Consider the following 22,763-nt stretch of genomic DNA (forward strand, 5'->3'; position numbering starts at 1 on the left):
TACATACAACTACCCAGAAAGCATGTTTAGGTCCTCTTGTGACCTCTGTGAAAGAAGAAGTTCTGCTGAAGTTTTCTTGACCGAAGTCCATTGTAAGAGTGAAGATCAAGGAGAAGTTCCTGGGACAGACCCTTCAAGCTCTATGAATGAACAACTGACTGCTCTAAACATCCTTAACGACACAGGATAAAAGGCAATAAAAACTCCCTAAGCTCATAAGCATCCCATGCACTCATACAAAAGGAAGCAGCAAGCAGTAGTAACATGCAAGGAAGAAGGGCAAGTGTACAGTTAGAAATGAGGGCCTGAGCCAAAGCCATTGAAGTCCAGACTACTTTGCATTGGCTTTCAATGGATTCTGGATCACCCCATTGTGAAAGAGAGCATTTTACAATGCACAGTGACTGAAAGTACAAGTGTAGAGGAACAAGCACAGGTTTGTTTTGTAGTGCTTAATAAAGAGGGTGTAAAGAACTAGGTCACTCAGCAAATTTCCTTACGGAATGGTCTATTAATCTCTGTCCATGAAGCAACCATAGATCTCGTAGTATGGACTTAGGTGGCTCCCAGAGGTGTTCTGACTTCCTGTAGGATCTGGAAGCAGCCATTCTAACTCATCCTGAAATACCTGTCTTTGGTCCTTTGACACCACTTTTGGACACCCTTAAAGAATAAAAAGGGCAGCTCATTTCCTGAAGACTACAGTCTGACTGGAAAATATTCTAGAAAAACAGATCTGAGGAAAACAGTTGCACTTCCTTTAGGACTTAAGAGTTTTCTCAACAACAACAAAAAAAACCCCCAAACCCATGAACCACCTTTGTACTAATGGGAAGGATAACTAACTTGTTTTAAAAACCACAAGCAAGATCTGAAAGAGAAGTGGAAAGACAGGTAACTACTTCTTCACCTTACAGACTAAGCTGAAAGCAAGAAGAAATCATATTAAAGGAAAGAACATTTGGCAAATAATCTATACAGCTGAAAAACACTTGCCTGGAGCACTGGATATAAACTCCAAAGAGTGCTAAGAGGCTCTCTGAGCTTTAGACCAGCATGGGAATTGGTATTTTCAAATCTCTTAATGCTAATACTCGTTTTGAAAAATAGCAAAAAATTATGGTCAGTTTCAGGGCATCTGTTAAGATTCCTTGTGGGCATTTTAATTGATGGATACACAGATCTTTGCAAACCACAACAATGCAGTTTTCCTTTGGGAACTCCCTTTTCTAACACAGGCTAAGTACACACATCTTCCTGTTTTCACACTGTATTTCCAAAGCCTCTACATCATTTTATCAGTTGGCAGTTGACCTTTTTTTTTTTTATTTAGAATTTATGCAATTTCTTACCTTTGAATAAGAAGTGGGAATAAAACTTGAAAGTATTGTACGACTGCTGCATCAGACCAAAGTTGGGATGAACAGCCATTTGCTTGCCTGCATCAAAGCTCCATGACTGAGAGATCAGCTGGCTGCGGAACTTCAAAATAAGGCTGAAGATGCTATGTATAATGTTCATCACAGGGGCTGCCTTCTCTGTCAACAGACCCCTAGGGGAGCAAAAACAATTTATTGGTTGCAGGATGAAAAATACAAATGGGTGACAATCCTACAGGGTTCCTCTTCAGTTACTTAATAAAATTCCACAAGACTGCAGCCAGCCATAGTGTTGATTTTTTAAAAAGGGCCTAAAGCTAACATAGTGTGTTTGCTCTTCTGTGAGCCTCATATTTGTACTGGTGTATCCAATTTCTAGAATGACATCTGAATTTGCCACAGAGATGATATTTAAAACATTGCTCTGAGTCTCCTTAATCTCATCCCATTACCTGGTATCCGAACAGCAGCATTACGCAAGTTGTATCTAATTAAAACTGAAAAAGACACGACAGGGCAGGTTGCTTTGTTGCTTTTTCTTGTTTATAATTTCTCTTCTTTATCATCTCTTCTCTCTCCATCTCCCCACTTCATCATTCCTGTGTATACTCTTTAAGTAGAAATCAAATAAACCCTAGCTCTTCTCTTACTCACACCACTCTTCTGCCTCATACAGTAAGAAAAGGGTGAAAAGCTTGTGATTCCTAAAAGACACTGATCATAAATCTGGCCAGAGGCATCAGGCCACATTTGTTCTTTCAAGGTCCAGTTCTGGTCATTGCCCATGTATAAAAGGTACATACAAGGCACAGAAGAAGCATTTCACAATCTTTCAGCTAGTTACTTGTGCACATTATGCAGGCTGAACGAAACAACATTCATTTACAAAGGCTATGACAAGGATGGAATGAAAAGAAAACGGAACTGTGCCAAGTGTGTCCTTAGCTGTCAGGTTAGAGCTGTCCTAAGTAGACTTGAAGCTTGCAGAGGCATGGTGAATAGGAGCTGGAGTCAACTCCAAGGAGTCTGGGGAAATGAAGAGGATGGGTAGCTGAAGAAAAGCATCCAAGTATAGACCTCATAACATGCCATTAAGTTTGTCTCCCTTACAGAAGAATACTTTCATATGTAAACACTTCTTGGTGTACCAGGAAGAAGTAATTTTTGCACGAAGAGGTTAGGCTAGACTGGTCATTCCATTAAATTAAATAGCTGAAGTAAAAGTAAGTATGGTAGCTTGCCTGAAGATTGCTTTGTTGAGGTATTCAGCATGTGTTCTGTGAATTTCTTCCAGGTTGCCTACTGAAGACAGTTTGTTTCCAAATTCACACCATGTAACGTGAAGAATCTGATTAGCAATGTAACCTTGAATAACTTTCACAAAATGCTGCATTTCATGTTTATACAGCTGGAGCTGTCGAAACTGAACGGAATTTGATGCATGACTCACTAAAGCTGAAAACAAAACAAGGAATATATTATTATCAGAACCCACAAAGACCATGTAAAATCAGAATTTTTAAAGGAATAAAGGTTTCTGTTAGTAGAGTCTGTTTAAAATGCCAAGGAAATTTCTTTTATAGTGGCTTTTGAAGCTTGCCATGATTGTTTATAAAACAATTGTCTAGCACTGGATGCTAAAAGCATTTTGAAGAGGAAACTAGTTCACTTGTTATACTTGCCAGTGCGTTTTAAGTGAAACCAAATATCCTTGAGAGTCCACACCATGTGCTTCAGCTGAAGCAAAAAGGAGAAGATCTTGTTATATTTATTCATACAGCTCTCAGTAATGACAATGTTCAGAGGCCAGTCAACCTAAAAGAAATAACAGGGCTGATCAGACTACATTTTTGTGTTAGAAATTATAAGAATATTTCAGATACTATCTCAGGGATGAATAAGTTAATACGTATTTTTTTAAACAATGTAATGCAATGGCCAGGGCTAAGTAAATCCTGTCATTGCCATTACACAGTTTTTTACTCCATTCTTAAAGGTATTCCATTTTTGAGAAGACATTCACTCCACCATGGTATAATTGCAGTATTCTACCTTTCTCCATGATCTTTTACCTTGTACCTTAGCTCTAAGCAACTCAGAGCATCAGGTGCATTGGGCTGGAACACTTCTGGAAGAAACTTGAGGGCAAAAGAAAGATTGGAAGCAAGCTGGGTGTCACCATGAAGACTGTACTGTAATGCTTTATTTAAGATGGAATTAAGAACCAGCGGATTCAGCAGTTCACCAGGTGTTTGTCCTGATCCAAGCTAGGTGTTAAAAAACAACAACAAAAAAAGGAATTATACAGTAGCAATAAAGTTTTGGCTCCTGAACACAGATGAATCAAAGTAGTATGGTAAAGAGGTGAATTTCCTGCCTTGCTTCACCATTCTGGTTGGACATTTCTACTTATCAGCAGCGCAGGAAGCAACTTCTTAGCTTTTTGCTGTACACAGCATGAAGGTAATCTTGTACCTGAGACTGACATGCTGGACTGCAGTTTGCTGTCACTCAGGAGCTGCTACACATCCTTACTACAGGGTGTACAGCCTTTAAGCCTTAGTGGGGCAGAATGTCAGCAACAGGACTGGAACTAGCATCTGACTCCCGTCTGCCTCTCATCAGCTCAGCACCCTCAGAAGTCTACAAATACAGCTAATACATCCCCTAAACACATCCCCAAGTGTTTTCTCTAGTTGGGTTTAAAGCATTCATAAGACTCATGAGAAATGCAATAACTATCCTACAGTCATGTATCTCCACTGGCAACCAGCTACATTAACTCAGGATATCCCCTCCTACCCTGTCCTCTTCCTCACAAACACTAGGATAAATTGTGAAAATACTGTCTCATCAGAGGGCTCAGCACTTTCTTCAGAAGACCTCCCCTCTACAGGATATTTGAAATAAGAGGAGATATCATGCAACACAGGCCTTTCCATGGGATTTTATCAAATGGCAACAGGCTCTTCCAGCCTTGCTGCTGGAAGATGTGAGAGGACAGAGCAGTAGTGCAGCAGTTTTCACAGGAAAGAACGAAGCATCTTTCTATGCCTGCTTATCTGTCAAAGTCTGAAATTATTATTCTCAATGTGCCAAATCATTGTACTCTACTGCTGGAATTAGCAGTAGAAAATATTATTCTCTTCCTTGGGACTTCTTTGGGCATCCTCTCCAAGCAGAGACTTTCTGCTTCTGTCCTTACAAAGTTACCAGAGTTTCTTGCTACAAGACTTCTCACAACACAGCACCACAAAAAAAAAAAAAGAAAATAGCACAAGACAGGACTCTAATTCACCCCATTGCCTCACTCCCATGCAAATCAATCCAGAGGTGTCAAGCTAAAGCAGAAAACCCACAGCAACGGTTTAAGACAACAAAGCAAAATACCTTCTCAAACAGCAGGTCGCTGAGTGACTGAGCAAACTCCCCATCTTCCATTAACAAAAAATGTCTCAGTGCTTCAAAATGCTTCTCTACATTCAGTTCCACAAAGTAGTAATCCACTATTGCTTTGTTCACAAGAGAAACACTAAGATTCAAAACACCGAAAAGGTATTATTCTTACAAGCACTTCATTCCTTACTGTTAACATTCAGCTGTGGCTACATCAGATTAATGCTCCAGTCCCTAACTCAAGTATCTAAACCAGGATGATATTCACATAAGAAAAAAAAAAAAAGGGGGGGGGGGAAAAACAAAAAAATCTCCATCCAGAATATAACCACAATTAAAACCCACCACTTCCCGATAACTGGGTTTTGAATAGCATTGGTAAGTACTTTGTAAGACTGGCTGCATATAATCAGTAGCCTTTAAAATGTGCTACTGGGCCTGGAGCAACACTTTATCAATAGCTTTTGGTTTATCTCTGTCACCTATACAAACAGATTAAGAAAGCCTATTAAATCCCTGAGAAGAATATCCTAATTGATAAAGCTGTGACAGTACATATTGAGGGCAGGTCTATATTACAGTTTGCAGTAAACTAGCTTTAAATAATTTAACTTGCATATTAGGGAGAGTCTAATTTTGCCAGCATGCAACTTGGGCTCATTTACTTTGCTTTGTTGAATACCTGAATCTGTACACAGATCCTTCTGGTAGCCAAACTGGATGTTTAAAACTAAGGCTAATTACTTCTTTCTACATTGTGCCAAACTTTCAGTACAGCATACTCAGTTAGTAAATGGAAATCCAAGCTTACAAGAAAGTATATTCAGTAATAGGAAGCATTTTGACACATCTGTTTTCATGACAGACGTCAATCTTGTTCATAATTAACTTTTCTTTAAAATGCCATTAGATACATTAATAAAGTGTTCCAACATATATGTGGCTCCCTTAAATATGTCAATAGTAACAAGACAGCTTCTGTTAAACTTATAGACAGCCTTGAAGCTGGAGTTCCCATAGAAACATGAAATATATCCCGATCACAAACTTTCACATAATCAAAATACTTTTCATTTTCTCCTTATCGTATGCCTGCCAAATAAAAACTAGGATAAACATTATAAAAAACATATCTGCTTTTTAAAAGGTCAAGGAAACCAATGATGTTAAAACCACTGCTGCATAACCCACAAGTCCAAGAGCAATTTCCAAAAGGCCTTCAAAATTTTAATTTACACATAATAATATAAGATCGTGTTATTAATGTAAACCTGAACTTTTTAGTTAGTAATGAACTGATCCACTTCTAAAAAGAAACAGAAAATAGAACAGAACATATCTATGCACAACTCTTGTGTTAAAATAGAACTAATAAAGAACACATTAATTGCTAAATTATCAAGTCACTGTTTCTAACAAACACTCACTGAGATACAAGTGGAGCTGTAATAGAACGTTTCATCAGCACTGGCAGAGACAAGAGCTCACTCAGCTGTACAGCCGTTTCATCTGTTGCTGATTGTACCACAGGATCCACCGGAAAAGTGTAAGATCTTGGTATCACATGATGCAAGAGATGGGAAACTGGTAGTTCTGCTAAATTAAGAAAAAAACCCCAACCACTGTAAGTTATTATACTTGAGCAATTTGATAATCTGTTAATATTAAACTCTACAAAACTTCTCTAGGTTAGAAAATCACAATGTGTCAAAATGTATGTCTCATCTTTATACCTAGAAGTAACTTGTTTGGCTACTGCAGTTCACAGAACTGGGAATTTACTGGTATTTTCAGGTATTTTTTTTTCTGGCACTCAGCCTTCTTGTTGAAGTTTACCACATCCTCTATTGATCCAGTATTTCCATCAGTTCTACTCACACATTAAATCATAACTATCTTGATATTTTTCAATACAGTACTGATTCGACAAGGCTTTCAAATAAGCTTGTTCTTTCTTCCATGCATCTTCCTCTTCCCCTTCTTCCTCCTTAGCCCTGGGAGGCACAGTATCCACTGTAACTGTTTTTTCAGGTTCTTCTGCCTAAAACAAAAAAATGGACAAATTTTTGGAGAGATGCTGTCTTTGTCTATGCACACTTTGTGTTCTTACAGGTAACTGGCTAGCTGTTATGAGAGCTTACTCACCTGGCATGCAAAAATAAGATTGATTAGCATGGAAACATTACCTTAATTACCAGCATGTTTGATCCTTTGAAGGAAAAGGAAGCCTTCTCCACAGCTACTTTGTTTCTTACCTGTAACTTCTGTGAGGAATCTGGAGAAGGGTCCTTGTTGACCACATTTGCAATTACTGCAAATTAAAGACAGCATTTACTTAGCCCTGCTTAGAGTACTTAGTGCACACTTCAGATCTGCTCCATCTTCTTCACAATTTCTCTACAAACTATCACAGAAACAACCACTCCAGTTAACAGCCCTTCCCATAGTCTCACCCAGGCAGTTTTATGTGTGTTTTTTACTCATGATCACACAAGATTCAGTTTCTTCAAGTTTAAGACTAGAATTCTTTTCATGCGCTCTTTCTTGTATACAGGAGACAAGACTAAGCTCAAATTCTTTCCCGTACTCTAAGTGTCCAAAAAGTTATGCAAGGATTAAGTATCAAGTACCCATTTTGAACATAAAACATTTACAGTTACTGTCACGTGCCCTTAAATGCTGACTAAATTTATTTTACCTTCTCGCTTTGCTTCCATTGTATTTTCTTTTTTGTCATCTTTAATATTAACATCAGTAAAGACTGGAACACTGTCAGATGATTCTGCCTGTGGTAAAGACTTTTCCTCAGCTTGTGAGGTTTTTGCATCCTTTCTGCTCCCTTCAGCAGGAGATAACTCTTCACTGTACAGAAGCATCTGAACTGTGGAGTCACATGAAGGACCTGAAATGGTTCTACGATGAGGTATTGGATCATCCTCTGTAGATGGAGCCCACTCCCCTATTTGGATGCTTGACTGGGATGCATGACCAAATGGGCTCCAACGAGATTTCAAGGGCTCTGTATCTGAAACCAGTTCTCCAATTTTGATGTGTGACTGTGAAGCATGTCCATGGATGTTCCAACGAGGTCTAGCTGACACCACCTCTGACACATTTTCACCAATCTTGATATTGGCATCAGATGCATGACCATGGATGTTCCATCGAGGCCTTGTTGGAGCTACATTTGACACATACTCTCCAATCTTTATGTTGGCTTCCGAAGCGTGGCCATGAATGTTCCACCTAGGCCTTGAAGGCTCTACCTCTGAAGCATATTCCCCAGTTTTAATATGACCTTCAGAAATATGCCCATGAATATTCCATCGGGGTCGGCTAGATTCAACTTCAGAAATATAGCTGCTGATTTCTATATGGGAGTCTGAAGAATGCCCATAAGGACTTGAGCATGGCTGGTAAGTGTCCACCTGAGGTACATATTCTGCCACTCTAATGCTGGCATCAGATGCATGCCCATGAGTATTCCAACAAGGCCTTCTGTACTCCACATCAAATACATTTTCTCCAACTCTAACATGTCCCTGCCAAGCTGCAGATGGTCTGAGAACTGTATTAAAATCATACTCATTTTGCTGATGCAGTGGTGCATTGTCTTCTCCTTCCAGGGCTCCTCTCAAGACGGGTTGATTTTCACTTACTTGAGAAGTCTCAGAAAGATCTGAGTTAATGTTTTGGAATGCTTCATCTAGCAATGATCCTTGTACACTAATGGCAACAGGTTGCTCATCTTGTGGCTTCAATAAGAAATCGTCTATATTAACACTGGACTCAGGCAAAGAATCAGCACTGCACAGAGAACTGCATGCTTTCTCAGAAATTTGGGGACTGCTTTCAGATCCTGCTGCTTTAGGCCGCAAATGCTGATCAGCATTATTATTTGTTGGCTCAGGCATGGGCAGTGCTTTGTTGGCAGAAGCAGCATCTTGCAGTCCACGGTCAGATTCTTTTCTGCCATCTGTCTCATAAGAATGCAGAGGTTTCACAGAAGGCATCTAAAAAGGAAGTAATGATTACACAGTATTCACCTAATCAAGCCACTTATTAGGGTGCCACTTTATTACAAGATTTAAAATGTTCCAGATTTTCAGATGTACTACAAATAATGTGAGAACTACTCAGCCTGCAGTTATAGTGAACCTTGTGTTTACTGAAATGAAATTAACCATGAAATTAACTCCCTTGAGGGAAACTTGGAACAGCAACCTGGAGTTTATGTAAGAAAATAAACTCACCTGTGAATGTGGATCTTTCACAACAGGTTTTTCATCTAAAGCCAACTGGCACTCTTTATAAGGAATAGTATCTAATTTTCTCCTATAGTTTCCATCTGGAAGTTTTTCAAGCATTTCCTGTAAGTAAAAATGAGAAAACCCAAGGTCTTTATGTAGCAATTACCAAATTCCTAAAATTACATTTGTTAACTCTTTTTCAGAAGATACCTCAATGCGTTTTTGATCTTCTAATAGAAACTTAAGACGAGCTGTTTCCAGCTTGTGCCGCTGGATTTTCCATAATGCTCTTTGCTCCCTACGGGCTGCATCATCAGAAAGTTTGCTATAATGGTCAATTAATTCCTGCCTAAATGAAGGCAAAAAATAAAGGTAAGTTACAGATTTTTTCATAATGATTTTTCTCTTCTAAAGAGTAAGACCTTTTAGCACTTCAGAACTGAGAAGCAATTTTTAAGACCTAGGTATCAGAGGCTTCAATCATAGAAAACAAACAGGTGTAGAAAACAAGAGTGAGTATTTCAGTAACTCTTTTTAGTAGGTCACTCATTTATCTTAAGTATTTTTAGACATAACAAAGTGAAGTACAACTGCATGCACAACAGAATTGAAATACAACTGCATGCACAAGTCAAATAATTATCAATCTAACTTCTCTGCTTTTTACTTCTGCTTTGACACACCAGTCACCGTTTTTGCTGTGGGCTCGGATTTTAACTTCAAGACATAGTTAACTTTTTTGACCATAACAAAAAATAGGTTAGACAGGGTTGGTGCAAATCAGTGAGTCCCCATTAACCATTCCTAAATTTCTCATGGATGTAAGGATTTTTGACAATCTATCTTTTACACGCAAACATTACTTTTGTAAAGAAATGTTTAGGAACTGCTAGTATCATAAACTTTAATATACAATAATCTTTCCTTAGGTCTTTATGATGGCTTTGGAGTATCTAAGCTTCGGGAGCCTACTCAGATACATTTACCTTGCTTTTTTTTCCAGTTCTTCTTCTAAAGCTTTCAGTCTTTTCTCTCTCTCTCTGATCTCTCGAGCATAGCTGAAATCATCATCAATCTCCTCTTGCTTTATCGCAAGGCGACGCTGCGTAAATATTTCACACTTTTAAAAGCCGCTCTCAGTATGAGCTGTAATGTACACATCTGCAAAAAGTTCTTAGTCGTACCCCATGAGCTACTAATTCAACTCAGTACAATAAATCAAGACATCCATTCAATTATTTGCCTAAAAAATACAGTTAGCCTTTAGAAACACACTGAGAAATACCTCTTGGTCTTTTGCAAATTGCTCTTTCAGCTTCTGAAACTGTTCCCGTTTCCTTGCATCCAAAGCCATCCGTTCCGATACCTGTCGATCTGTATTACAGTAAAGATACTGTCAGTTTACATTAACAAGCCCCTGGAAAACACAGAGAACACCACTGCAACTCACCATTAATGGCTTTTAGTACTTTGCTAGCAGTTTCTCGAGCATGAACAATTAATTCTTGTTTGGCTATTTCCATGCGTAAATCCTAAAAAACCCACAAAAATACAGATGGGAATTTTTTCTGTCGATTTAGACTTGAAAATACACTGCTGCAAAGACACTTTACATTGCTTTTTAATATATGATTGCAGTACAGAAATATGAATGAAGCAATTAAACGTCTATAAACTAACATTGAAAGTTAATACTCCAGACCTTAAATCAAACAAAATCCATCTGACATATGCACTAAATTGAAGGCATCTGTAACAAAGAGTTCTAAAAAAACCCAGTTGGCTATACCAAGTATAAAAAGAATCTGTTTACTAATTAGCTTGTCACATTTGTTAACTTAGAATCATAGAATGCTACCAGTTGGAAGGGACCTTCACAGATCAAGTCCAACCCCACTGCAAAGCAGGACCACTTAGGGCAGGTCACACAGGAACACATCCAGGTGGGTTTTAAACATCTCTAGAGAAGGACACTCCACAACCTCTCTGTGCAACAATCTTTTCAGTACTCTTCAACAGGAAGGCAAATCTGCTGCAGCAAACAACTTGAGATGGAAGTCTAAAACTCATGTAATGTATGAAAATGCCAACAAATGCCAGTGTACCACCTATACTTTCAGAAGTTACATTAAGTAAGCTTGTTTGCTGCAATAACAATGCAAACAGCAACTGACCAATGAAAACAACCTGACCATGAATACAAATTCTTTTAAAGTTACAACAAAAATTAAAAATTAGTATTTAGAAAAAACATCCCAAGAGCATGGTATTTATTCTTCTATTCATTTACCTTTTCCTCCTTGCTTATGGAACTGTATCGGGCAATTCTTTCCATTCGACCTACATACACTGCACAATCTCTCTCTATTTCTTTGAGCTCTTCCAGTGAAAAAATGACTGAAATCCGGGGAACAGGAATATCAGACCAACATATATAATGCTGAAAAAAGGAGACATTTCCTTTTAAATACATTTTTAAGTTGCAAAACATTGCATTATGAAATCACATTATGTACTTTTTCAACTTATCAAGATACTTCAACAAGCTTCAAGATACTGTAACAAGCTGCCAAACAGGATCAGCAGATGTAGTATTTATACCATTCAAAGGAGACAGAGGGATAATGTTCTAGAACATGGATCACAGGCCAAATTCTCAAGGTTCCCTCTTTCTCACTGCATTGGACAGTAATATAAAATCTGATACATACATTTATAATAGTCATGTTCTAAATCCCTAAAATTTTGCTTTTGTGAGTATCCAAATTAACTGAGCCCAAGTAACTCAGCACTGAATGCATGCCTACTATCGAAAGTCAGGTTTTGTTCACTTATAACCCCCCCAGATCCCCACTTAATAGGAACTGTCTGAAATGTAACTAACACAGACCCACTGGAGAGCTCTATACAACTCCCAAAAATATGGCCAGTGCACATCACAGGGTACCTATTCTCTCAAGTATCTTAGGTCTTTCTTCTCCACCTCAACCTGCCCAAATCTTAGAAGCTCTTCTACTCAGTTCAGAAAAGAGGCTAAGTGAGCCTTATAAAAAGAATACACAAGCATGCTCACACTGGATTCCACAGTCAGAGCATTCTGGTAAAAGCCAGAAGACGATGCCCAAAGCTGTGCTCCTGGGACTGTGTTAGCCTAAGCAAAAGGGAAGAGCCAGCTGTTCAGGGCATTATCATGGAAAGGGATGAGATGTTACTGGCACTCTCAGACAGATGGAGAATGATTGAACCTGTGTGCCCCACAATACTGAGGGAATGCTCTGTCTATTCAGATACTGTGTTAGCAACTGATAAAACTGTCATGTATGATGGAAATAAAGGCTGACACCGTTTCATAAAAGCTTGGTACTACTGGCACATCTGAATCACGGTGTGAGAATGCTTGTCAGAGCATCTCAGGAAAAGTAGCAGGGGGGTCATCTCACTTTACATCACATATCTGACACACAGCTGCTCAGCTGTGTCAAGACTAGGTAGCTCTGATCTTAAAGAGAATACTAGTTACTTGGGAAAGAGTGCGTGTAGACTCTAGAAACATCAATGGGTGTTTCATTGTTAGACATAGATAAAGGAAGAGGGAAGACACAAAACAGTTTAACATGTTTCTCTTATCAAGAACAAGACTCATTCTGCAAAATATTAATAAATAGAACTTCTTAAGCACTTGGAAATGTAGTGATAGAGCAGAGCTGCCACACAAGAGCTCTGCAGAACTGGTAAGTGAGGCGTCTTTAAACCAGAAAGTTGTGTGAAAAATGTAAGGCTTGGGAGCCTAAAACATTTCTGCTTTCAATACAAAGAAAAGTAAGAAATACAGCATGTACATTGGATACGATAAATCTAACACTTAAAAATTTATATTTCTGCATAAAAGTGTTAGCAAGCAGAGGGGACAATTAGCTCACAAGCATCTGAGAGTCAGTAGCTGTCTTTCACCAATCAACATGCTACTTACACAATACCAGTTTTCAGTAAAGGAGTGAGCTTGCTAAAAACCTATAAACTTGCTCTGAAGAGACATGATTTTCCCAATGTAATAGGAAGGAACTAAACCAAAACTTACCCTAGGACAGCACAATTTCAGTAAGTTTATGGTTTTCCCGCATATGTATACATCATTAGCAATATGTTTAAGAAATACGGGGACACAATCTTCTACTTCTTTTGAAATCAAAACATAACCATGAGTCCAGTAATGTTTATCTACGTATCAAATAAAAAGATGAAAGTATATGTATTTTAGTTGTTTAATTAACAGTACAATTATGTCAATTACAAATGCTCCCTATATACATACTGTACCTCTGAAACAAAGATAATCCTCATTCACTTGGATCATAAATTCTCCATAAACATCTCTGAACACACCACTGTATACCCAATCATAGATAAACCTAAAAAAAAAATTGCATAATATTGAAAACCAATCCCCTTGGCTTCTCAATTTTATTACAACCAGACAGTAATCGTATTCTTTAAAAGATCAAAACACACAAGCTATAGGCTGGACAAAACCCAACAATTAGGTACCACCACACTGAGACTTAAAGATACACACAGGATTGTGCCTCTCCATTTTGAAACCATGTTTATATAGAATATTTCAGTGATAATTAGTTAAGATTAAAAGAATACTGCCTTAATTAATACAATATTTTTATTTCTGCTTATTAATTTACTAAAAACATATGAAAAATAACAGAAATCTTTGCAGCACACAAAAACCACAGGGAGCAATAAGCAGGAAGGATTCATTTTAAAGAGAGGTAACTGCAGCAAGGAGAAACTGAAAAGTCAGCAGGAAAGATGCAATACTAAGCACTTCTTTTCCCAGACCTAGAGACATTTTTATGCACAATAACAAGAACTACTATTTTGGAATATTTATTCATGCTTTTTCATATTTCCTATGTGTGAAACCAAACTTTTGATGAAATTAAACAAAAAAATCTAAAGCTAGAGATAAAAAGGCTCGGAGCACTTTGAAGCTTATCTTTTCTTACTAATTGCAATACCAAAGCTGTTTCTGGGTCAGTACAACAAACAGAAAGCATTTAGCACAGGGACCACTGTTCAATTTTATGGTTCTGCATAAAAAGTTAAGAACTTTCACAGTGTTAAATCTGATGTTCCTATGACTTAAACTTGAGCAACAACTCCTGTTATTTAATTTCTTTCAGATTAATAAATGAATGGAATGACACTTTCTGCAGATAATGGAGGCCTCCTTCCAAAGCAGCCCTCGTATATGATTGCTGTTTTGATAGAGATCTACAAACTTTCATATTTTTAGGGTTCCTTGTGATGCCATGACATCCTGCCTGTGGCATTTCAGAAATCTGACTACCTTCTATAAATTGCAGGGCAAGAGTTGTGAAGATATTTCAATAAGTCTTCTGATAAATCTGAAATTATTTTTTTCTGAAGAATATTCTATCTAGAAGGAAAAAAAATAATAGTAGGAGGAATGGTTTTCGCTTTATAGTCTCATTTTATCTCATAAGTATCACTGTAAACTGATGATGGACTACAACTATAATCCCTGTATACATTTCTAATATTCCTATAAAGAGCTATTTTAAAAAATTTAGTGCCTCTTCAGCAGTCTGTAAACTACTGGTTTCTAAATTGATGTGCTGTGCTTAACAAAACTGTTGCCATCCAAAACATCCTAATTCCTACTGTTAGTTATGTCTACTAAATGAAAAACAGGTTTGTGGTTTGTTTGTTTTTTTTTTTTAGTTAATGAAAAAAAGTAAGACAGGGGAAATAAACATGAATATTCCAGTTTCAGGATTTTACTACAAGTATGAAAAATAAAAAAATAGAAGTTTAAAACAAGCCTTATATTCCCGTATGAATTTCCAGGACCAGCAGCAAGAAAAAGGTCTTATTTACATGGATTTGTTTACTCTAGTCACAAGTAAAACCCTTCTGCTATTACCGAGCTGGAAAAGAGAAGGACTCAGCAAAATGAATTGAGTACATAATTTGCAGAGATACATCTTATATTTTCTCTCAAAATGTCAAAATCAAGGGTTAACTTAGCAGAGTTACTCACTAGATTACCAATTCAGAGCTGCTTTTAAATACAGCTATGCAGAGAACAGTATAGACGCACCTTGTATATGGCTCACAGCTCGTCTTCAACAAAGACAGAAGAACTGGATAATGCTCATTGCTACAGTTGTTGAGAGCCTCTTTGTAAAGGTATGAAAGCAATTTAACACCCTAAAAAATTTGAAAAAATATTCTAACATACAATTTCCATACAGCTTTAATTAAGAAAAGAATGATAAATACAAACTTTACATGTTTCACTTGGCACAGAAGGCTCCCTTCCTCTAGCTATCTACAGTTAAGATGACTTTATTTCAGCTAGTTACCTCAAGCTCACTTTACAGTCAGTGGATAGAAACAGGTATGTTATGAATTCATTTGACTTGCTACAAACATCTCCTTGATTATGAAATGAAATGCACTCTAGAAGTTTATTTTGAATCCTTTCTTTACTTCAGGAATTGAAAACACAGGACAAAATTCCAAATTTTAAAGTATCTGGAAAAAGAACTATGGCATTCTAACTGGAGATCCAAGGCCATATCTTTCGTAGCAGAAAGACCAAAATTAAGTATTTTACAAGGAGTTCTACCTAATTTTGAAGAATATTAGTATCGTGACCCAATCCAAACATAAAACCAGCAAATTAATTATTACGGTAGGAAACGCAGCACCAGCTCCACTGCTGATCCCCAGAGTTGCTGTTCCTATTCCACAAAGTTCAGCTAAATACCTAAAAAAAGAGTATTAAAACATATGTAACTATTCCAACCAGAAGCTCTCAGATCAGTGATGAACTTTTCTGACTATCATACAAGGACCTTACTCTACTGAATGATAACAGAGATAACAAAGAAACTGAACACAAACGCCTTACACGCTTAAAGAAAACTTTCTATTAAATAGAGGAAAAATACTGAAAGACTATGTAAATGCCTATGTAATATTGTCTCTTTAAGAAATAGACTGCATTTTTTTCTGCAATAAAAAGCTTAAATATTTAATATTATTCTCTTACCTCAACTGACGACCTAGTTTTCTGAAGAGAAAGCTGATTGTTAGAAGACTTAAAGTAGGAGGTGTTGACAAAACACAGGCTCGGTAATATTGAAGGTACTTTCTCAGTCCACTTGTGAAAGCCTGGTATCAACAGAAAATATTTAAAGCCTTGATGTTAAGAGTCTATCTGTGTTTCACATCAACTGTATCAGCATGAAAACAAACCTTTTACTAAACTAGTTTGCATGTGCAGGTTAGAGGCACTTGTATACTAAAGTAATAGGAAAGTCAAAGTCCGTGCAATGGAGTCCATGCCATCTGAAAACTTCTCTATACTCTTTACATATCCAACACAAGGAGCCTATACTATACACTGTATAGTAAAGCATTTTAGTTCTTTAAATTTCCCTTTGAGGAGCTTCTCCTTCTATAACAGCTATAGTATGACCCTAGGGAAATCTGTTTCCTTACTTTCATGACTAAATGGGATACCAGAAAAAGCTTGTCTAGAACTTTTTCTAATGAGACAGGGAGAGAGATCTTTTTATTCCATTCTTATTAACACTGCTACAAATAAAATACTCAGAAGAAATACGTGTTCATAACCAATCGTAACATAATTCTACGTATTAGAAAGAGATTAACATCACCTGATATTACACAGTGTATGCACAGTTAAGCACAACATACAGAAGGGAGGGAAAACGTGCTTTTAATTCAGAACAGAGAAAAGGTAGATTTTTTTTAAATTATGTAATATATGCATACTGTATTAAGAAAGTTATTGTGTTTAAATTTCATACAACTTGGTGTATTAATACAAAATCCTTTAAAACCATCTAAATATTATAAAGCTTTAGTCCTGAAGAGAACATGACAGAATAAATCACTCTTCAGGTAAGTAAAATCTTTTACCAGGCATTTCAGTGCAGGCAAGCCCCAGGCACACATTAAACACAGTGGCACTGTTCGTTGCCAACCTGGCACAAGTATTAGCCTTAAAATGCTTTGCAGAATGCAAAATTTCCAGCTTTACACAAAATCAAAGTTGCCTTCTCTAGCTAGGATAATTGGCTCACTAAATCTAGATGATTTAATACAATTATTTTACCTGAAACACAAGTCCTTTGCTGTATGAAGAATCTATAACTGGCTGAAGGGAAAAACGACTTAGTCGTGTGTAATAGGTTCCGTACTCTGCAACTTCAGAGAGCAGGTTGTGCATTGTCTCTGGTGAAGTCCCAGATAGATATACCCCCTCCTTTATCACAAATGACTGAGCAGCCTAAAACAATATGGGGAGCAAAAAAAGGGCAGACTCAAGTACTTCATAGCTGTATTCCAATTTAAAATAGCAGACATTTTCCACAAAACCCATGAAAGACAAATTTTCAGTTTAGATACTCTGGTGGCTGAAACTGTCGAGTTACGGTATCATGATAAACATTGTAGCAGAATCTCAGAAGTCTGAATGGCATTTTCAAATACACAGAATAAGACTCCTTTAATCACTTAAAGAAAATGCAATCTCCGAAACTATTTATCTATTGCCAAGTATTCATAAACCTAACTACAAATACTCTCAGTTTACTGCAATAACATCATTATTGCACTATATAAATACTGCCTTTTAGCCATTAGGTCACACTCAACTTTTTGAACAGTATCCATAACTGCAAGAAATAAATATATTGGAGAGGAAACCTCTACAACAGAAAAAAAAAATGTGACTAAGAAGCACAGTTAAAAAATCCTCCCTACCTGATTGAGTGAAAATGTAGTGGATACCACACCAATGAGGACATTCAAGACATCCTTCACCAGTTCAGGTTCTTTCATCAGCACAAGCTGCGGAATCTGAAGGACAGTGTTACTAACCAGCTGCAATTCCACTTCTCGAAGCCTGTAAAATTTGTCAAAAGCTTCTCTCCCAGCTTCAGTAAGGTATGGTTCCTCTTTCTTACCAGGTGGGCTGTGTCAGAGTAAACACATCACAAGGTAATTATATGAAAAGAAGGCAATGAAAAAAAACATAGCATTTCGGAATTTCACACAGCCAGTACTGATGACAGAAGAAGTTACTAGCAATATAGAGCATTTGCAAGGGAATGCACAGTCAATGACACTGTAACCCAAACTCAGTACAATGAGGAAACAGGTAGATAATTTTAAATCAGTTCAGAGACAGAAATCTTGACAGAATTACCAGCTTCTTTTGTGGCCTTCCCTGATGCAGTGTTCACATTGGAAAACCCAGGAAATTTAGGAAAAATACTGCATTTCCAGAGGTCGTGCAATGCTGATATTCAAATACGTTAAAGAGCAGTCTGTTCAAAATGCTATAATGACTTGTATTAACATACCTGAGCTCTTCCCAGTAAGGATTGCTATCCCCTCGAAACAATTTCTCCTTCTAAGTCTTCCAAAAATTCTGAATTCTAGTAGCACATGAAAGCTGTCACCCATATTCAACTTTTAAGATCCTTACAGTTCAAATGGTAGCAAGAAAATCATCTGTCTTGTACTAGGAACAAAGCTAGAGTGTGCTACGGAGCTTTGAAAAAATTCGATTAGGGGACTTCTGTGTTTCTGAGCTTCTCAGGCTGAGTTGGAAAGAACACTGCATAACATTGCCACAGACACAGCAGTGGACTATTGATTAAAATTACAGAAAGCATATGAAGCAAGTTTCTCCAAGAATCAGGCATGTCATTATCCATCAGGAATGTAAAAAAATATATCTGTCATACCTGTCTTTTTTTTTTCTTCTGTTTTAGGAAAGCTAGGAAGCTTTAACAGAACTATATAAAACCTTCTCTCAGCAGATGCATCTTCCAATCGGCAGCTGAAAGAGTCTAACTATAGGATCAAAAGATCTATTACAATAATTTCAATTTTGGTTACAGACAGGGACAAAGACTATAATACTGTGCTCTACAACTATTACATTCACTTTTGAAACTGAAAACATGGAATTATTTGAGACTGAAATAAATTGCATAGTGCAAGTCAGATTAGTTAGAAAAATGTTGTAAGTTCCCATAACCCCTTCAGTGCTTTTGACAAAAATAATTGTTTTCTCTTTTCCTATGAAACAGCTGCAATCTAAGAACCTGTTTGTTGAAACTGTACAACCTTCATTCCTTTCTCAGTCATTAATGCAATACACTGAATTCTGTGAATATATGCATTTCACTATTTATACCAAGGGAATTTGGAACTAAAATGAAATGCACCTTCATACATTTGCATATGATGCATAGTAAGTTTGACAGTAGTATCAGACACATACTATCCAATTCTTTCCCAACATCTTCGTTTGCTGGGTCCATATGTAAGCACTGCATCCCACAGGTCTATGTCTGGAGTTATGCTTGGCTCTGACTGAGAATCAGGAGTCAGATTGGATGCTGACTGGAATCCCTCATCTTCTGACTGGTCTATACTTTGAGGAACCTGTCAGAAAGAATTCAAAGGTTATACATGAAAAATTTTACTGAAGAAACGTGCTAATAAATACGTGGCATCATTCATCAACAAATTACTCTACATGACTCAGCCTGTAGATCTACTTTAAGCTTTTCCTGCAAGCACTCTTTTCATTTGCTAAGTCTCTGCAGGTATTAATGCCTGCAATAAAACAGCAATCGCCTTCAAAATAATTACTACGTTTGTTGGTGCTGCAGTTGAAACTTACTCCTTTGGTAAGCATATAGTTCTAAAAATTGAGAATCTGAGGTCTAGATATTCAATGATATGTAACAATGAAAAAATCATACTGCTTAGTATTTGTTTTGAGCAAACGACCCAGGCCTTAGTTCCTCACATTTGTAAACATCTTGTTAACTACGATTAACCTAGTTTTGATCCATGTGCAAGAAATCTGCAAGTGTCCAAACTTAGTGATACTATGATACATGGTTAAGCACCAGACTTGGTAGTCAGATAATGGTTAGACTTGAGGACCTTAAAGGTCTTTTCCAACCAAAACGATTCTATGCTAGTTGTATCTGCAGAAGAGTACTGAGTGTTAGTAAAAAGACAATCACACCCACACTAAAAGCAGCATGTTCTTCAAGAAACCGCAGATTTTCCAGTCTGATAGAAAGCATACAGTACTTACTCAAAAAGGTTCTGCCTTCCCTCCATTATGACTTACATCTGTATGTGCACACCAAAAGGCACGGGGGTTTTCTTTTTTAATGTATCTGACTTTAAATGTCAGGTAAGACCCTGAGTTAAGGAAACTGCCAGAGTTATCCATATGTTAAGTAGAGGGAACAACAAACAACACATGGGTTAAAAGTACAGAAATATAAACTCCCAATCTCCACACTGTAAAAATTAGAAGAAATGAAAATACAAGTTTACCTAGTACCCCTATGAGAATAAAACATACCAAAAATAAACAGAATAGACAGCAAAAGGAGGAAAAAAAAAGAAGAAATTGTACACACTGAAACAGTAAAAGGACATCAGGAACTTCAATAAATATAGTAACAACAACAACAAAAATAATGTTTTCAGATATAACAAGCCAAGAAGAAAATAGAGGTAGTCAGGTAATGACATCTGAACAGCAAAACACATACACTTAGACAAGAACACTTACGCAGTCAGGCTGAAGAGTAACAAGCAAGCAACAATGGAGTTACAGATATACAAAGCAAGCAAGAACACAAGAGATTACTAGGGAGAGGAATTACTAGGCTGGGGAACGCACAGATACAGCTGATGGCTTAAATTCATGAAGTCTTTGGCCACATGATGGGATTTTACAGTTATGGGACAAGACCAAGGGTTTTGTTATCATATGGTTCTGCATCCAAAAAGCTTATCTGGTTCTCAGCAAAGAAACAGATCCCTGCTCTGTCTTAAATTCCAATAGTGAATGTTTCCATTACAAATTCAAATATTATCTACATTTTAAACTATAGTTTTGAAGTAGCATATTGAAAGCATGCATATACTCTTTAAGTCCAAGACAAATTATACCGTACTTTAATGGCAAGTCCAGACAAATCTGCATTGTCAGGCACTGGTGGTAAATCCAACTTGATGTCCATATCATATGTACGGCTATGGACAAGAGCACCAAAGAGCGAGACCCGTGTTTCTCTCTCAAACTTGTCACCAGCAGGATAGCTCTGTGAGAACAACCCTATGGCAGGGAGTCCAGTGCCAGGCGCAGCCTCCATTATCTGCAGTGTCTTTTGAATTGTGTCATTGAACTGGCATTCTTCATTTGTTATCAGAGATTGTATGTCAGCTTCAAACACGGTTACATCATAATAATCATAACCCTGATATTTGACGTTTCTTCCAACATATTTGTTGTTCAGAAAATAGTCCTTTTTTTGTGGTACAAGCTGAGGAGGACCTGTTCCAGCAAGCTGTACTAACAGATCCAAGACAGAATTAACTTCAGTAAATGGTAAGCATTCAGCTGTTTCCAGTTCCTCCACTAGGTTCTCCAGTCTATCTGCTTGAGCACCTAGGCCACCAACTCTCAAGTTAAAAGACAGCATCAAAATTTTGTTTTTCACTGGAAGCCTGGAAACATTTGATTGCAGCTTACAAGCCTCATCTTGAAAAAGGTTTATAAATAGGGCATTATAAGCAACCCTTTTCAGATTTTGCTTAGCCATTCTCTTGCTGATCTTCTGCCTGCCTAGGTGAACCTTCCATGGCAAACCTGTCAAGTGAGCTTCACACAAATCATTGAACAACTGTGTGATACTCTCCATTTCAAATTAAATTGTCAGGTTACAGCAGTTACAGTCTGGGTCTCTGGTTTCATGAGAAGACCTGAAAAATACCAAGAAAAGGAAGAAATGCTCATTACATACGTATGAGAAATTTATGAGTATGCTTTAACTTAAACTGAGACAGTCCAAAATGAGAGAGAAGACAACTGACCTAGCATATATTTAGGACATGAACTATAAAAATAACACAACTTTGATCACAAGCAAAGCGATGGTGGTGCAAGCTTAATTTCAGACATCCAATTTTGCTGGCAGACTGAAACAGAAAAGACTGTCCTGATCTAATACAGGATTAATGTGGAAACACCTCCAAAATCTTTACCACTTTAGCTTTTCCCACGAGACATCCGCCACCTCCCTTTTACCTGCGCAATGCCCGCAGCAGAAGCCACGTCGAGATAAGGATGCTGATGGTTGGTGCCAGGCAGTCCAGGGCTCGTCTCAACAACACCGGCAATCCCCGGTGAGGTTCTTAAGTACACACCGAAAAGGTGCAAGGGGTGCGAACACCTCTCCCGGCGGCGGGGGCTTACCCTAAGGATCAATCTGGGCCCAGCCCTTTCACCGCCGAGCACGCCTGCCAGTCTGCTCCTCGCTCCCGCCACGGCACGCTGGCAGCATCGGCACCATTCCCCGCACCCTACCGGGCTGCCCCCCCAAACCCAGCCTCCTCCACCCCTCTCCCGCCCAGGGGGACGCCACGGTCCCCGCCCCGGCTCTCCACACCGAGCCTGCCGTACCTGAAGTGGTTCCCCCAGGACCGGCGGGCACAGGGGGCCACAGACGCCGCCTGCCCTCAGCACCACCACCGACGTCATTCCAACGCGACGGCGCCGCGAGGAGAGACAGAGGCGGGACCCGCCCCGGCAGCCCGGCCCTGCTGCCCGCCCGCCCTC

At 38.1% G+C, this 22,763-nt stretch overlaps 1 protein-coding gene across 1 annotated transcript; it reads right to left on the reverse strand.

Annotated features, from left to right (window-relative positions):
- Positions 1–511: 511 nt before the first annotated feature.
- Positions 512–21,846, reverse strand: TUBGCP6 (tubulin gamma complex associated protein 6). Its single transcript, XM_054399500.1, has 25 exons — positions 21,100–21,846; positions 19,392–19,555; positions 17,861–18,071; positions 17,211–17,384; positions 16,119–16,240; positions 15,758–15,833; positions 15,162–15,271; positions 13,343–13,434; positions 13,104–13,243; positions 11,316–11,465; positions 10,476–10,557; positions 10,311–10,399; positions 10,012–10,127; positions 9,236–9,374; positions 9,029–9,145; positions 7,474–8,788; positions 7,031–7,086; positions 6,654–6,816; positions 6,203–6,371; positions 4,770–4,911; positions 3,452–3,646; positions 3,062–3,194; positions 2,621–2,834; positions 1,353–1,552; positions 512–663 (listed from the first exon to the last, which is right to left on the reverse strand). The coding sequence occupies exons 1-25, from the start codon at positions 21,844–21,846 to the stop codon at positions 512–514; spliced, it is 5,268 nt and encodes a 1,755-aa protein (XP_054255475.1).
- Between the last annotated feature and the right edge of the window lie 917 nt (positions 21,847–22,763).

Source organism: Indicator indicator, chromosome 3 (genome assembly GCF_027791375.1).
Source record: "Indicator indicator isolate 239-I01 chromosome 3, UM_Iind_1.1, whole genome shotgun sequence".
Taxonomy (NCBI): Eukaryota; Metazoa; Chordata; class Aves; order Piciformes; family Indicatoridae; genus Indicator; species Indicator indicator.